This window comes from Echinops telfairi, unplaced genomic scaffold (genome assembly GCF_000313985.2).
Source record: "Echinops telfairi isolate 266 unplaced genomic scaffold, ASM31398v2 ScPeMD7_7469;HRSCAF=8507_0, whole genome shotgun sequence".
Classification (NCBI taxonomy): Eukaryota; Metazoa; Chordata; class Mammalia; order Afrosoricida; family Tenrecidae; genus Echinops; species Echinops telfairi.
The window spans coordinates 16354784-16373792 of NW_022111372.1; the positions used below are offsets into that span (position 1 = coordinate 16354784).

Consider the following 19009-nt stretch of genomic DNA (forward strand, 5'->3'; position numbering starts at 1 on the left):
GGATAATGAAATGGCCAGGGGAAGAAAGTCAGGGTGTTTACATTGCGCCCCCCCCCCCCCCCAATGAGCGAACAGACTCTTGAGTTTGGAATCTGAGCTAAGGGCAGGGTGTGAAGTCTGGGGTGGATGATGCACGTACCTGGAAAGAGGAGGTTCACTACAGAGGACCCGTCAATAGCAGAAGACCGTTGGGAAAGCCAGTCGATGGTGTGCGGTAGACCATCAGCCAGGCCTTTTAGACTCACTAAGGGCCCTTCGACTCTTCTTCCACAAAGTATTACCTTAACTAAATTACTCTTTCTGTTCAAACATTTTTTTTAATGCTCTGCATTTTGTCCCTCCTGACATCTTTCTTACAAGCGGGACAAGACCCGAAGCGTGGAGAGACTTGAAAGTTCGAGCCTCCTCCTTATGGCAGCTGGGACAATGGGCCCCAACAGCAAGTGTGTGCAGGCTCAGATGTGTTTCATTCTGCTGCACCTCGGAGGATATGAATTGAAACGTATCCAATGGCTCCTAACAACAATACATAGTTTGGCCTGTGCACATAATGTTCTTTTATATCTCTGCACTTTTTTCCCCTTCATCAATACAGAGCACCCTTTCCTCCTTTGTGCGCCTGGAAAGAAACTGATGCCAGTTCCTCCCTCCCATCAGATAATAGACTGAGATAATAACAACTTTCTTCTATTTTGGTTACATATACATATATCTTTCATAGATGTCAAATTTCACTCATTATTTTCTCACTTCTCTGGTGGTGCTGTTGGAGAAGAAGAAGCTAGATGGCTAAACACAAGTTCAGGGGCTCGAACCCACCAGGTTCTCTGTGGGAGGAAGAAGAGGCTGTCTGTTCACATAAGATTTAAAGCCTCTAAAACCCTCTTAGGGTTGTTCTGAGTCAAAATTAAAGTCCATAGCATTGGACTATGTAATTTTCCCACAGGAGTGTTAACTATTCCAGGGTTGGGGCTATGTCTTATGCCCTGAAAACTTTTTAGTTAAATTCATAGACATTCAAGTAACAACTATTTACTTCAACTCAATTGAAATGAAAGAAAATATGGGAGCAATAGTTGCCAATGATGGAATTTTAAAAACTCACATAATTCTTAAAATTAATTTTTTTATGATTAAGCAATTACAAACAACCTTTTTAAAGTTTCATAAAACGACAATCATTAAGTTATTACCTTTGGTAGTTGAGAATTTTTATATAAGCATTTAATAGGGATTTGGCATTTATTTTTATAATATAGGATTTCAAAGTTAGTAGATTTGCTTTTATGCTTCAGGGAATTTGATGAGCTACATTACCTTAACATTCTGCTGAAAATAACTGAGACATCTTTTTGGGAGGGGTTGATATTCGAAATAAAATCTTCATGAATGTGTGTGCGAACTGACAAGAAAACAAGGAATTCTCAGAGGGGAAACAGGAAGAGGAAGAGAATTCTAGGACAGCAGGAGGCCAAGCTCAGAAGCCAATTTCCCCTGAGGGGGGAATTGTTGAATGAGGGGATTTGCTGTGTGAATAAACCTTGTTTTCAGGGATGGATTGGAAGTGAGTGCAGGGGATGAACATCTGATTTGAGAGCACAAGACACAGGACACATGATGGGTGCTCCCAAGGGATCTTCATCCCTGTACCTAGCCACGTCTCAAAAGAATACAAGGAAAATAGTCTGTCTGGAACTTTAATATTTTATGGAGGGTAAAAACAAAACAAAAACGTTTCCTTCAGACTTTGTAACCACAAGTCATCTGATCTTAGTTTCCCAGACTGAATTCACACTTCCTGGGTGGTCTCAGTACTCTTTGTGTAAGCTCTCAGTATTCATTGTAAAGTGGTCCCTGGTTAGTAAAGCCCACAAGGAATCTGGCAGAACCAGACACAAGCCCTCTCTCGTGAAAACTACCACAGCGAAGGGCTCAACTAATGTCTAGAGAAATAAAACCTCACAGTAAAAACAAGAGCAAAGGAGGGCAAAATGAAACAAAGCAAAACAAAATAAGGAAGCCATATTGAGTGAGATCTAGCAGAAAAAGAAACAAACCATGGACTTAAATCTGCAAATCCATTCGTTATTATAGTGATCAGAGGCAAAGTATAAAATAATGATTTGAAAATGAACCAAAGGTGAGTATCTATGTAAAGATCTAAGCATTAGAAACTTAATAAATACATCTTAACAGATTACTAGACAAAGATGAAGAGCAAATTACTGAACTGAAGAGAGAATTCCCAGAATTTGGGCGAATAAGTAGAGTGGGAAATAAAGAAAACAAGATTCAGATAGAAGAAACTTAAAATAAATCAATGCTTTGACATAACAGTGAAATTTCATATGACCAAATATGATTTTTTTAAAAGGTTTAAAAGCAGCCAGCTGCATACAGAATTACATTTTGAGGAATGATAACTATTAAGAGATGATTTTTCAACAGCAATAAATGCTTAAAAAAAGAATGATGTATTTAATATCCTTTGACAAAGTAGCTGTCAAGGAAGCATTATATAATAGAATAAAAACAACAATAATAGCAAACAGACATTTTCAAAGGAAACCAAAGACCTCGTCCACAATAGACACTCACTGAAGAAAACCTAAAATTTATATTTTAGGCAGAATGAACATCATCTCAGATACACGTATATGTTTGCCAGAAAGCATGGCAACAAATAATCCCAAAGCATATAAAAATAGTTAATAACTATCATTCACCACATGAACAGTTTGAAGGAGAAAAAAATAACAATTGTATTAGAAGGGTTCACAAAAATTATCAGCTAAAATTCTTCCAAAACTAAGAATGATAGACAACGTTTGTGACTTCCTGAAGGGTTCCTAAACAAATGTTATGGCAAACATTATACTTGAGAAATGCTGGAAGTATATTAATTAAGGGCAATTTCCCTAATTAATTAAGGGCAATTTCAGTTTCCACTTTAAGATTGTCATTAGAGAATTCCAAAATAATTTATATTCACAGACTTAATAAGAAAGCACAACATTTTTAATACAAGATGAACACACAAAACTCACTTGTGTTCCTATACCCCATTAGCAGTGAAATCAGATATAACCTGCCATTTAAAATTTATTGGAAATGAATATATATCAAGAAATAGGATAAGGGATCTAAAAATATGATACAGAATCTAAAAGTCTTTTGTACCTATACAATTTTATTGAAAACCATTAAGGAAACCAAAATAAATGGAGAATTACAATATAATAGGTGGCTTCCACAAGTACATGGAAAAACCCCATCCTTTTTATTTCCATTTTCCCATGATTTTTTTTAGCCCCATTCATAGATTGGAAGATACATAGAACCTCTAGATTCTAGAGAAAGTAATTTACACTTAAAGTTATCTATAAATCCAATGTTACTAAGCTAAAACTATCAACAATTTCTCTTGCTGGTTTGATAAACTGTAAAATTCATATGGGAGAGAAACAAGCCACGTAGCACTCCTGTAAAACAAAACCAAACGGAAATCTTGTAACAAGAGTTAATATGAAGAGGTGTGTTTCAGAGGTCTTAGGAGGTAGCAGCGAATCACTGCTTCTATCATATTAGCTAGAAACTCTAGATAAAAAAGTAAAAATAATATAGATTAGAAACACATTAGAAAATTATTGATGGAAAGAGTTTAAAGTAGAGGACTTTTTTTGAGATAAAGAAAAGTAAAATCGATAGGAGAAGGAAGAGATAAGTGGAAACTTTCCAACCTGAGGGAGTTGCTGAGGCTGGGCATGGACTAGGAATGAGATATAACACAGGCACGGAGTTTTTCTTGGGTCAAAGAGAAGCAAGCAGAGCTTTTGATAGTGATCTGCTTATGGAGGAGTAAAGAATTGGAGTTTGGAAGAATGAACCCCCAATAGCTTCCATGCCAGGTCCTGACCCTTACTGGGTCAGCAAGGAAATGAGAGAGCTGTGACGGAAGTGCTGGTAAATCTTTCTGGAACCTACAGTGAACATTCCACAGGTCCTTCCTGAGAGAAGTCAAGCCATATGTTAATTGAATTTACATAGAACTGCAGCTTAGTGCTGGTGTAAATCCTTTTTTTAAAATTTTTTTATTGTATTCAATTGAGCAGCCTTTTTGGAGACTCTTACAGAATCTCTTACACGCTGCTTTAAAGAGGAAGAAAAATGCTTTTCCTTAGAATACCATCGGCTTCATCTTGTAGTTGCATCTCTTTCTTTCTCTACCTGGTGTCTCGTCCTTTGTGTGATATGGGATTTTCACAGAACGATGACTTCCAGGCAGAGTTCATGGTTTCAAGAGACCACAGTGAAGCTGCCAGTCTACTTAAAGTTAGGTTCAGCACTGGCATCCTTTCACTTCCTCTTGTTTTATTTGCTGCTGTTAGACACCATTGAGTTAGACAGATTGAAACGTTGTCTGGGAAATGGGAAAAATTACCCGCATCTGGATAATGCACTGTTAATTAATTCATGGTCATCTGTAGTCCATCTCAGCAGACTATTCTTTCCACATTCCATGATCATAATTTAAATGAACACCTATGAGTGAATATTTGTGAACCCTATTTTGTTCTTTCAAAGTTCGACATACATATATCATATGGCGCTGCAAAATATATTACGACAGAATCTTTCTCACAATGTTTGTAGCTACTTTTTCATAATCATCCCCAAACCAGGAACAATCCAAAAGTTTTATAAACAGGGAATAGATTAAAAAAAAAAACTAGTGGTACCCTCATGCAATGGAATCCAATTTAGCAATATTAAAAAACAAAACAAATACAAATTGTTGATCTATGCAATAATACAGCTTGATCTGAAAATTCATTTTTTTAAATGAAATAAGACAAACTTAAAAGGTTGTAAAAAAGAGTGTTTTGCAAGACATTAAGGAAAAGTAAAACTCATAGAGATGGAAGGTATATCTGTCAAGTGAGGACAGATGCTGATAATCAAGAGGCAGCAGGAGGGAAATTAGGAGAGGATGAAACAGTGTGGCATCGTGCTTGGAGTGGTGGATACTTCGGCTGTTAACCGAAAGGTGGGTTATTCAATCCCAACAGCCACTCTGCCGGAGAAAGAAGAGGCTTTTTACTCCCATAAAGATTTTCAGCCTTGAGGACCCCAAGGAGCACTTTTACTGCCCTATTGATCACTTTGAGTCAGAATGAACTTGCTGGCATGGGGTATATGACTTTGTAATTTTCAAAACTTGTAGTAATGTACAACACAAAGACCGAGTCAGTAATTTAATGCCCAATACAAGAAGAGCACTCTGAAAACACTACTCCATAGTTAGTCCATTTCTTCCTCTTAGTGGAATGGATTAAGAAGCTGTGCGCTACTGCATATGTATATGATTGTTGAAGAAATAAATCAAATGCAGACATGTTTCCGAAAATGGAGCAAAGTTTATTTCTCATTGTCTGAGACAAAATGTTACAAATAGTTAAAGGAGGAAGGCTACTATGATAGTTAGGTTTTGTGTCAACTTGACTGGCCCTGGTGCTGAATAATTTGGCTATAATCTCTCATGATGTGCTCTAACACAGCATATCATCTCCATGATAGGATCTAACATGATGTAATCAACCCCGTGAGCAATCAATAGTTGTGGTGGAATGCTGTCCCTTTGATCAGGTTGCAGCCTTGATGCACGCGGAAGAAAGGTGTGTAATATTTTCCTTTTTAAGCAGACTCTGTGGAAAGCTTGTGACTTCAGCTGAATCTGGACCCTGCATCTGGTTCATTGACCTCCTGACATATTGACTCGCCTTCCCATCAGTGGACCTCCGACGCTGAATTCATTCAATTTTGCAACCAACTCCCTGTGGTATTCCTGTTTCATCTTCCTGCTCCATCAGTCATTGCAACTACATGAGTCAGGAGAAGCCTCAAGTTTAACATCTGACCCATGGACTTGAAATGGACTAGATTTACCCACATCTACAACTGTGTGAGCCATTTTTTGATACGAATTTCTTTCTGTATAGTTACACATTATCACTGGTTTTACTTCCCTAAATAAGCCAGCATAGCTACCATGTGGTGCTAAACTAACCACAACTGAGGGATGAGAATAACCTAGTTATCGAACAGAGAATATTGGAAATGAGTCTAGAGTAATTAAATGATAAAATCTGACTCAAATGGTTAAAATTGTGTCATTGATCTCCCTTTTGATATATTTTGTGCTTGATCTGGTTTATCATATTTTCTGTTTTGTTGCATTTTGTCATTGTTGGTGACAATGGCAAATTATTCACTTGTTGAATCTCTGTTGTGTGTTTTTCTATGCTTCTCAATATGTGGACCCGAAGGTAAGTGGATCTACAGAGAGAGCAACTAGAATAAGGGTTCCTGGGGCGGGGGGAGGGGGGGCGGAGAAAGGTGAAGCTGATATCACAGAGTTCAAGAAGGAAGAAAATCTTTTGAAACTGATGAGGTAATGACTGTTAAACACTGCTTGATATTATTGAACTATGGAATGGTATAATACCTGGATTGGTTTCTAATAAAATGATTTGGGGGGAAAAAACTAGAATTAGTAGTTTTTACATCACATATATAAATATATGCAGGAATATATAGATTAATAGAAATATGCATATAACATTCATTTATATATACCAATATATGTATATAAATACATATATACACAGGAAAATAGATACAGGGATATACATAAAGCATACATATTAAAGGATTAGTATTCATATACATATTTCTACATTTTGTTGGATAAGAAAGTTTTAAAACAATAACAAGTAACAATAAGCACATTCAAAACTAAGATCCTGATTTTATAACATCATTCTCTAATAAAAGAAGTTAGAATGCCTTCTAGAAGTGGTTAATTATAGGGTCGAAACAAGGGAAATATGAGATGCAATAAATTGTGGTATAAGAAAATAATGTAGTTAAAAAAATCAGACATGGAATAATTATAGAGACATAATTTTGAAAACAATATACTATAGAATATTTGAGAATTCATTCCATTTATGTAAAGTTGAGAAACATGCAGAAGTAGATATATTGTTAACAGATGCAAACATATATAGTAATAATCAAAAGAAAACCATCAAGTGATAAGTATGCATTTGAAAATGGTATTTTTTCCTTGTTTACTGGAAACAAAAATGTTGCTGAACTTTTGTCAGTCTAATATCTTTAACAATCAGAAAGACTTTTCCTTTTTTATCTCACACATATCTTGTTGTTGTTGTTGCAATTACTTCCATTTGTTTTGAGCTTAGAAGATGTAGTGATCACATCTAATGGGTAGTATCCAAATTTAAAATAGAATATTGATGTTAGCTTTCTTTTTCTAGAGTAATGATCCCATGCCTTTAAGACCATGTCCTACATCAGTTCTTCAATCACATTTACACTATTCTTTGGTCTCCTGAGTTTCCTTTAGCTTTTCATTTGAAAGATATGTTCAGTGCACTCCTGTAGAATAACTGCTCTTCAGTAGCTCTCCTTGATTCTGGGATGCCTGGCCCTCTGTCCATCACTTATCTGTCAGATGGTTGGATTGTGGTGGCTTGTGTGTTGCTGTGATGCTGAAAGTTATGTCCCTAGTGTTTCAAATACTAGCAGGATCATTCATGGGGAACAAGTTTCGACAGAGCTTCTAGATTAAGGAAAGACTATACAGAAGACATAAACTGTCTACTTCAGAGAATTAGTCACTGTAAACCTTAAATATTGCATCAAAACATTGTCAGATATAGGGAACCTCATGAATTAGTGTCATTATTAGAGATAGTGACCGAAATGAGTCCTTCAGTTTGGAAGGCACGTGATGGAAGATTAGCTGCCTTCTCAAAGGAGAGTTGATCATAATGATGTGGGTGGAGTAAAGCCTGAGGAAATAAAACCTTCAAGACCTTTACTTGTTGATGGAGCACAACTCAAACTGAGAATGAATAGCAGCAAGTGTCAATTAATAATTGGAAATTTATATGTATTAACAGTAAATCTAGGAAAACTGGAATCTGAAAAATGTAATGAAACATATAAAGATCGAGCTGAAGTAAACTGGTACTGGGATTTTAAATCAGAAAATTATATGATTTACTATGCTGTGAATGACGGAGTCAAGAATAGGGATTCATCATAAAAAAAGATACACTAAGACCTATCTTCCCATACAATGCCATCTGTGATAGTATAATGTCTATCCATATACAGGGAAATCCAGTCAGTAAAACTATTATTCAACTTTATGTGCCAATCACTAAGGCTGGTGATACAGAAATGGAATAATTCTCCTAATGTTTTTGGTCTGGAATTGATTAAACATGCAATAAAGATGCTTTGATAATTATTGGCTGTTAAAATGCAAAATCTAGAAACAAGGATGAAAGAAAAGTAATCAGAAAACATGTCGTTGATGCTATAAATGAAACTGTAAGCCACACGATAGAATTTTGCAATATAAATGGCTTCATCATCTCAAATTCCTTTTTCAACAGCACAGTTTTCAACTTTGCATGTGAACTTATCCAGAGAGAATACACAGAAACCAAAATGACAAATGAAAAGCTAAAGGAAACTCAGGAGACAAAATCTGTGGGAGGAAGCAATGAGGAAGCACAACATCAGCAGCTCACACCAGACCAGGAACCCACTGTGGAACAGACCATCAATTGCTTATATGTGAGTTAAAGTTGAAGTTGAAGAAACTTAAAGCATGTCTCTAGAGCAAAATATGACCTTGAGTATATGCCACCAAAATTTGGAGAACATCTCAATAGCAGATTTGCTGCTTTGAACATGAATGACAGAAGACTAGATGAGCTTTGGGAAGACATCAAGGACAATATATATGAAGACAGCAAAGAGCCCTTTACAAAACAGAAAAGAAAGAAAATATCAAAGGAAGAGTCAGTAAAAACTGAAACTTGCTCTTAATCATAGAGTAGCTAAGTAGTTATCTAATCATAGAGTAGCTATATACATGATTAAGTAGCTTAATCGTGATGAAGTCAAAAAGCTAAACGGAACATCAAAGGGCAGCTCAAGAAGACAAAGTAAAATATGAAAAGGAAGTGTGCAATGACCTAGAGCTAGAAACCCCAGAAGGAAAAACACACTCAGTTTATCTTCACCTGAAAGAACTCATGAAAAAGTCAAGCCTTGAATGACAATATTAAAAGATTTTATGGGCAAGATATTGAATGATACAAGAAGCACCATAAGAAGATGGGAAGCGTACAGGGTCCCTGAACTTAAAGTGACCACTGAACTACTTGACATCCCACCATATGAGCAAGAACCAATGGCATTGAAGGAAGAAGTTCCACCTGCACTGAAGGGATTAACCAAAAACCAAGGATTAACCAAGGTTCCAGGAATTGGTGTAATATCAACTGAAATGTTACAAGAAGCTGATGAAGCATTGGAAACACTCATCTATGCCAGGAAAATTGGAAGACAGCTACTGGACAACTGACTGGAAGAGATCCATATTTGCACCCATTCCTATTACAAGTGCCTAACAGAATGCTCAAATTATAGAAATATATTATTGATATCACACACAAGTAAAGTTATGCTGAAGATCATCCAACAATTTTTGGAGTACAAGAGCATTAATGTTATATATAAGTAAAATATTGACGAAGGTAAGTAAAAACCAGTAACATCAATGCATTGATAGGGAACAGAAGACAACACGGGAAGAGGGCTATCATTGCTGATGTCAGATGAATTTTGGCTGAATACGAAGAATACCAGAAGGCTGTTTACTTGAAATATATTGACTATGCAAGGGCATCCTAGTGTTTGGACCTAACTAACTATGGATAACATTGTGAAGAATAGGCATTTCAAACACTTCATCGTGTCATGAGGAACCTGTATATAAACCCACAGTCATTTCAACAGAACAAGGCAATATTCTGTGGCTTAAAAAGAGGCAAAAGAATACATCAGATTGTATCCTTTTACCATATTTAGTTGTCTCTGTGCTGAGCAAATAAGCTGAGAACCTGGACTCTATGCAAAAGAATGCGGTTTGCATCAGGATTAGAGGAAGGCTTATTAACAACCTGTTAAATGTAAATGACATAGCCTTCAGTATGGATAACAATGCAAAATAAGGAAAACAAAAATCTTCACAACTGGGCTAATATACACCAGCTTGATAAACATAGAAACCATTGAAATGATCAAGGACTGCATTTTACTTGGATCTACAGTTCGTGCTCATGGAAACAGTGGTCAAGAAACCGAACAACTTATCACATTGGGAAGATCTGCTGCAAAATACTTCTTAAAAGTGTTGGACAGCACTGAAGAGCAAGGATGTCACTTTGAGGACTAAGATATGCCTGACTAAGGTATTTTGTCACTTCATATGCATGTGAAAGTTTGCCAATGAATAAGGATGGTCACAGATGAATGGATGCATTTGAATTGAGGTGTTGGCAAAGAATATGGAAAGTACCATGGAGTGCCCTAAGAACAAACAACTTTGTCTCGGAAGTACAACCAGCATGGGGTACTTAGAAGTGAGCATGGTGTGATTTAGTATCAGGTACTTTGGTTATGTCATCAGGAGAGACAACGTAGAGGGTCTGAATAAAAGAGGAAGATCTCGGATAAGATGGGTTGACCCAATGGCTGTAATAAGGGGCTAACACAATTGTGAGAATGGCACCGGATTGGGAAGTATTTTTTTATGTTGTTCATGGGGTTGCTATGAATCAGAGGCAACCGCAACTACCGACAACAACACATGCATTCCTTTGATGATATTAGTTGGAATCCTCGTGGTACAATGGTTAACCATTCAAGTGTCAATGGAAAGGTCTGTAATTCAAACCTGCCAACTACTGTGTGGAGGAAAGATGTGATAATCAGCTTTCATAAAGATGTATGGCGGTGGATTCTCTACTGGGCAGTTCTATGCCTTATGAGGCCAATATTAGTTAGGAATCAACTTAATGACAACTAGTTTGGTTTGGTTTTGATTTTTATGATATGCATTAGCAAGACTATAAGTGGGTTCCAAATTTAATTTCCAAAAATGGAGAAAAAACTTTTAAAAAGGAGTTCTAAGTTCATATATCAGCAGACATACACAAAGCCTGGTATGTCTGAAAATTTCTCTTTTCTTACTCTTTCTCTTTCTTCCTCTCACCAGCTTTTCAGATGTTTCCATGTACAATCACTATGTAGTCTTTTTTCCCAAATAAAGTATTTCATAGAAATAGAAATATATACTATGTTATATGTATATATGGTTTTTTTCAAAACCATTTTATTGGGACCTAATACAGACATCATATCATTTCACAGTTCTGTCACATCAAGTAATATTTTGCAATTATTACCACAATCAGTTTTCAAACATTCTCTTCCTTCTTTAATTTCTTGATATCAGCTCCCCTTTATATAACATACATTTTAAAAACACTATTTCAATCATTGTTTCGATATGAGCCAAGTAGGGTGCTAATATTTTCATATGAAGTATTTTTAAACAATAAACTAAATTTAAGTTAATGTACACGAAAAGCAAAATAAAAATAGTAATTATACTAGGAATCCTTCTAGTATATATATTTTATATATTTCCCCAGGCTTTATAAAACTCTGAGTAATATGCTAAGTAGATTTATATTCATACCAAATCCTTGTATTAGACAAATAATTTAAATGATGTTTATTATATAACTGATACTTATTTTATATGTCCAAAATAATGTGATTATAAGATGTTCTATACTAAATGCAATGTGATATCCTGAATTGAATACTGGAACAGAAAAATAATGAACAGGATAACTGGTAAAATTTAAGCAAAGTGCATAACTTAATTAAAACATGTATCATGGTTATATAACATGTTACCTTTAAAGGAAGTTGAATGAAGAATATTGGTATATAGAAACTGCATTTTGTGGGGAACTTTTCTGAAAATATAAAACTAACATGGAAAACTTCATTTAAGAACAAGATACTTTACTTTTAAGTTAAACTTTTATTCATTTTAATTAATATGCATCTTAAGTGTTTGTGTTAGCCCAGAGTTGACTGGAGAAATAAATTCAGTGACACTCATATATGTGTATGAGAGAGCTTTATATCAAGAAGTAATTCAAGAAGTAATTATATACCAAGAAGTAATTGCATACCAAGCAAACATCCCAGCCCAGTCTAGATCAAGTCCGTAAGTTTGATACTAGTCTCTGAGCCCCTTTTCAGACTCATGCAACCACGTGCAACGATGAAGAATGCAGAAAGATCACAGGCCAGGGTGTACAAAGTCGTGTGGAGCTAATGGTGGTGGCCGACTCACAAGGATGGCAGCCACCAGGGTCCACCAGCAGGAAGAGGAAGGCAGAGAGAGTGGGGGGAGGTTCCCAGGATTCTCCTTATGAGAAGGCCATGCCCACAAGGAGGCATCTTTAGGCTGTGACCTGAATGACAGGTTAAATTCCACCTCTACAGTTCTATATAGCTTCAAGTTGATATGAAATTATGTATGCTGCCACAGTGTTCAAGCAAAATGTGTACTTACAATATGAAATTGCATTATAATCTGGCAGATACAGATAGCTGCTCTCCAATTGCTCTGACTCACAATAATCTTACATTACTTGGTCCTGTGTCATCTTCACACTCTCCAGGATGCTTTGGCTATTGTGTCAATCTAGCTCACTGGAGTCTTTCTTCTGTTTGCTGACTCTACTTCACCAAACAAGGTCCTTAGCAATTGATCTTACTTGATGATGTGCCCGATGCAAGTAAGTCAGACAGTGTTCTCTTGCTCCTCAGATGGGGTCCATTGGCTAATATTTGGTAGCAGATCACCAAGTCTTTCTTCATAGACTCTTAGTCTGAACAATTTCTACCATGAGTCACCCTGTTAGTATTTGAAATACAAATAGCACAATAACCCAGCAACATACATGTTACCACAATATGACAAATCAGTTGGTGAAATTTTTAGGTAGATTTTTTAAAATTGTGTTGTTATCAGTAGATGCTGTCTACTCGGTTCCCATTCACAGTCACCTGGGTACAACAGAAGGAAACGTGGCCTGTCCTGCACCATCTCCACAATTGTTGCTATTTTTCAGCCTATTGTTTCAGCCACTGTGTCAATCCCTCGCTTCTGTTTTCATTCCTCTTCCGCTGTACACTATCAGTATGATGTTCTTCTCCCTCCTGATAACTTGTCCAAAGTCCATGAAACAAAGTCTCACGATGCTCCCTCCTAAGGAGCATTCTGATGGCATCTTTACCAACACGGAGTTGTTTGTTCTTTTGGTGGTCCACAGCACTTTCAATATTCCTCATTAGCACCATAATTCATATGCATTGATCCTTCTTCCATCTTTATTATTCAGTATCAAACTTTCACATTTTATGAGGTGATAGAAAATATCATGGCATGATTGGGTAAGGCCCACTCTTTAAAATCAACCATGCAAACTTATATAGATAATCAATATTGTACTTTTAGTTTTGAATTAATATTTTAAAGCTCTGTTTCTAGAAAATAGCTGATATTGAATAAGATCAAAGGTAGTAAAATACTATAGTTTAAATATGTTTTATTTGAGCACTGTAGAATATTTTTTTCTGGAAAACGTTTTATTACATGAGGTTGGTATTTAGGATGAAAGCTCTTAAGTATCAGTTAAATCTTCTGTTACATACAATTTCCATGTGATCAAATGAACACTTCAGATAACTGTTGAAATACATAAACGTATAAAGTGCAAAAACAATCTATCTTAAAATTTAGAGTGATTTTTTTTTAGACTGTAATAAGCAAGTCAATTTTCCATGAACTTAAATCAATTAATTTTTCAGGCTTCATTTCCCAATTTGTGAAAAATGAGCAACCAAACATATTGTCATTCTCTAATGTACTATGAAGTTAAGTTAATGCGGGTGTTTAAGCACTCAATAAGGTTTCTATTTAGGTGTAAACAACACATTGTTATTGGCAGTACTTTATAAACAAAATTTTAAAATACTTTATTACAGATGCTGTATTTCCACTGTACTAGTGGAAGCAATTGTTTATGGATAAATTATCAAGTTAAAAAAATAAATGAGCAAAAACATTTATTGGCATGGTTTGAATGTGTGTATATTTTTAAAAGATCAATAGTGTATGGAATTTTATCTAAGAAGGCTTAGAAAATTTGAGAAAGTTTTTCTTATGTTTGTATCATTTATGATTAATTTCAAACAGAGTATTTCTTAAGTCAATAGAATAAAATGTGTAGCACATCTTTGATTAGCTTTAATGTTCATCATTGTACAAACACAGGAAGTTGGCAACATGGAGTTCTAGAACACACAGCTTTTGAAACAATCTTACCGCGTGCTTCGTTGCATAGGGAAACTGATACTAAACTTAAAGAAACTCAGTGCCCACAAATAATTCAATTTTGTACTCCTGTACAAAGTTTACTCATTTATATAGTTGATTATTCAAAGGACTGTACATGAAAATACTGGCCAAGGAAAACAGAGACACCGTCACCAAAATGAATGGACGCAATAGCTGCAAAAAGAGACTCATACATACAAAGGTCATGACAATGAATCAGGCAGACAAAGTTCCATTCTGTTGTACATAAGTCATGTACATCAGTACATGAGTGAGAGCCAACCGGATGATAACTAACAAGCTGCCAATCGTAAGGGAGTGGTTTGAAACCACCAGCGAATTCAAGGGAGAAAGGCAGGGCTTTCTACTCCTAAGAGCTCAAATAGAAAGTAAATGTTTAGAAAATAATGGTGGCAACATATACACAAATACGCTTCATACAATTCATGTTTGGATTGTTACAAGGGCTGTAAGAGCCACCAATAAGAAGATCTTTTAATTAAAAAAAAAAGAATTAAAGTCTTGGAAATCAACAAGGGAAGTTCTACCCATCCTGTAGGGCCACTTTGAGTCAGAATCTACTTGATGGTACTGAGAGTTTTGTTTGGATTTTTTGAGTGCTTTTACCTTTTACTTCTTTCTCAGAAACACCATTTCTCGGCACGATCATGTTTGGGAGGAAAACACTGGACTACTTTTCCAAAGGGAACCTCTACATCTGGTGAGCTAGTATGTGTAGTTCCCTGCCAGGAAGGACTAAGCAGAAGGCCACAGTCATTTTGGTCCACCCAGGACCCCTCACTTCTCATTGGCAAACATGTGCTAACTCAGCTTTGCAGTCATGTTGGCAGGTGCTGTCGAGTTGATTCCAGACATGATGACCTTCTGCACAACAGAATTAACCACTTCCCAGTTTTTGCCAGTCTCACAATTGTTCCTATGTTTGATCCCATTGTTGAAGCCACTGTATCAATCCACTGACCGAATTTCTTAAAGATGCAGACATAGGCTTTCTCTTAAGAATATATCTCAAGTCTTGTTTGGTTACAAATATTCTGGACCTTTATTTTCAGCATGTCTGGTAAAGATTTTTCTGAGTTGATTTTGCATTTGTTTTCTTTCTTTCTTTCTTTCTTTTCTTTTTTGCAAATCTAGCTACCTGTCCACAGACTTTATTCTCAGTGACCTTAGTTTAAACTTTGAAATCCTGGAGGGTGTCTGAGAAGCTGCCTCTTCCACACTGTCCTAATGTGATTCTCAGTGCAGTCACCACAGCCTCCTTGCTGGACTTCTTGAATGAATCTTCCACATTTTGGCACTCAAGATACATCCAATAGGACTTGTAAAAGAAATCATAACATAATATAGGGCAATTTGGAATGAAAACAAAATTAAAAAATGTGCAGAAAGGATAGAGACAGAGTTTGATTTTCCTAGAAGCAAAAACATTTAGGCTACTTTTGGTTTTATAGTCATTAATTTAAAACATGCAAACTCACTTGCAGCATCCTACCCCTCATAAGGCTACTGTCCAGAGGGAAAGTCGTACGGTTTTACAAAGCATTTTAAAATTCTATTTAAAGCAATGTCCAAATTACTTGAGAAGAAGTCTTGCCATTTTTGCCTCTAAGGAGCATTCTGGCAATACTTCATGCAAGACAGATCTGTTTATTCTTTTAGTAGTCCATGGTACTTTCAATATTCTATACCAACAGGATCAGATAATTCAACTGCATTGATTGTTCTTCAGCCTTCTTTATCTTCAAATTTACATGCATATGAGGCAATGGAAAATACCAATGCTTGGGTCAGGTCAACATAGTATAACAGACTGATAGACAAGCGGTTGTAAATGTGTAGAGCCCTCCTTCAATAAGCAGTCCCACTCATTGAAAAATTAATGTGAAAAATGAATGCTTCAACTTAATAATCTAGAGTTTAATTAACAAGAGATGCAGACACTGAATTTCAAGAGCTATGAGATTTTGAAGTTTTGCAATAACATTACCCCCCAAAAGATGGCACTAAGAAACAACCGTTATATGACCTTCAAGTAAATAATATTAACTGACAGGGAAAAATAAATTGTGTAGCATCTGTAGCTTTATATTTCAGCTATTTTATTTCAGCTTTAAAGGTTTGTTTCTTAAATTATCCAATACATTGGCATTTATAGATTAAGTTTTTAAAAATCAGTTTCCATTATAGCTTTTGAATGAGTAGAAACTTTTATCTGCATCTAAACTAACAGATAACTTTATGATTATATGTTTCAGAAGATGTTATGTTAAAGCTGATTTTTTAAAAAAAATTCCTTTTTGGCATTTGTGTATGTTCAGAATATGCTGCATACATTTTTATATGTAATTCAAATTAATAATATAATTTTAATGAACATGTTATTGAAGCTGCATGTTCTAGAAACTGATGAACATGTATTAATATTACTTAATAAATGGCATACCATAAACGGCATCTTTACACTACCAGTAAAAATACAACCTATTATAAATATTGGTGAACATAGGTTTAAATGAAACTCCAAAAAATGCTACCATTTGATATTTGGGGGTTTACAATAAATCATACTTCACTTAACAACCCAGGTTCTGTTCTTATTAAATTATAAATGCATGGATCATTATATGGAGAACAACAATAATCCCTTTTATTATAAATAAAGTTGAATTTGGAGAATGCGGTTTATGGAAGTGGGCTTCTATATACTGAAATCCAGATCAGTGCAATTTCACCATCAAAAAAGGGCTCTCTATAGAAAGTAAAGGAAAGGCTACAGACATGTGTTTCTCAAGAGTAACAGAAGGGACAAAGTCTGGGCATCACTTGCTCAGGTCTGTCTTACAAGCTCACCGGCCAGATAAATCATCTTTGGTTAGATAAGCTGAATGAGAGTGATACTAAACTGTTGGAATGCGTGAGAAGGTAGGGAGTGAAGAACTTCTTCTAACTCCCAAAGGAATTTCTAATTACTAAAAGGCTGTGGGACTGTCCGGTGCCCAGCACAAGCCAACTCCCGAGAACCAGGTGACAGGTATCCTCTCTGCGGACCTGTGGTTTCACACGGACAGGGTCACCGCTCTCGAACACTTACTCAAGTCGGTCCTGCGGTACACTTTCAACCACTCAGCCTCCCTGCCCGCTGCAGCTCACTGTGTGTGCAACCGAGAGACCAGCAAGACCTCCCCGGGTTCCAGCCTCAACTCACAGTTTGAATTTAGAAAGAAGCCCAAATGGATCAAGATGAATATCACTCCTTCAGCCTCTAGTGGCCTCCAATGAGGGAAACATCCGCATGTCTGTGGCCTTTGTATGTGAGGAAGGCAGGCTGCGGTCACAGGACAGTCCATTCAACACGTCTCCTCTGGTCCCCCCATCAGTGCCGCTGTACCTGAATGACGGGAGTGCTCAGGCTTATCACAGGTGCTTTTCTCTCCACTCTCAGAGGAGCCCTGCACAGAGGCCTGAGCAGGAGAGAGACCTGACTGTATGCCCCGTGGGGACAGAGGCTACTGAGTGTGGCCCAGCTGCCTGCCCCTGTCTCCGACACCGCAGAGGGCAGGGAACTGTCGGGTCAAAAATGCAGGAGGCCCTGGTTCCAGCTTCCCTAAATTTGAGTGAATACTTCAAACAGTTTCTGTTTCCTCCAAATGAGTATGAGTTCCATGACTTTCGACTTAGCTTCAGTCAGCTCAAGTGGAACAACTGGATTGTGGCCCCGCACCTATGCAGTCCCCAATTCTGTAAGGGGGACTGTCCCTGGGCCGTGGGGCATCGCTATGGCTCCCCGGTGCACACCCTAGTGCAGAACATCATCCACGTGAAGCTGGACTCCTCCGTGCACAGGCCGGTGTGTGTGCCTGCCAACTACAGCCCTGTGAGCGTGCTGACGATTGAGCCTGATGGCTCGCTTGACTATAAAGAATATGAAGGGTTTAAGAGGAGAGAAAATGTTTTGAGAATGATGAGGACAATGAATGTACAAATGCACTTTACATAATTGATGTGTGTATGGATTGTGATAAGAGTTGTATGAGCCCCTAATAAAATGATTAAAAAAAAAAAAGAATATGAAGACATCCTAGCCACCAAGTGCACTTGTTGCTAACGCATGCTGCTCCAAAGTGAAGCCACTTTGAGCTGAGCAAAGATGGGGTGCCTATGTGGCTTTGCACAAGGACCCCTGGAGCGTCTTATCTGTGGTGGATGTAGTGCGATGTGGTCGGGGGGCGGGGGGGGGAGGCTGCAGAGAGTAGCACCTGTGAGGGAACAGCATTGTCAAAGGATGGCTTCATCTGCTTTCTCTGAGCCTTTTTAGTCCCAAATGAAAGTGTAATGTCAGTAAGGAGAACTTTAAACACCCTGCCCTACCCCCTTGGGGGTGACTTTTTTTCCTTCTTAAATGAGTCTTGTTTTTGTTGTAAGGTTTTAAAAATAAACATATTAGCATATCTCTTGTATAGAATTGCAGCTCTACCAGAGACTTCAGAATGTGGTACTCTTACTGAATGGAAGAATACATTCCTGTCTGTGGCATTTAAAAAGAAAGAAAGAAAGAAAGAAAGAAAGAAAGAAAGAAAGAAAGAAAGAAAGAAAGAAAGAAAGAAAGAAAGAAAG

General features: G+C 36.9%; 1 protein-coding gene across 1 annotated transcript in view; it reads left to right on the plus strand.

Annotated features, from left to right (window-relative positions):
• LOC101639677 (growth/differentiation factor 9-like) overlaps nucleotides 1-18500 on the plus strand; it is a 42023-nt gene extending 23523 nt beyond the window's left edge. Inside the window, 3 exon segments of the mRNA XM_013007347.1 lie at nucleotides 17372-17646; nucleotides 17648-18311; nucleotides 18456-18500. Of these exon segments, the coding sequence (XP_012862801.1) occupies nucleotides 17372-17646; nucleotides 17648-18311; nucleotides 18456-18500 (984 nt within the window).
• Nucleotides 18501-19009: the final 509 nt, after the last annotated feature.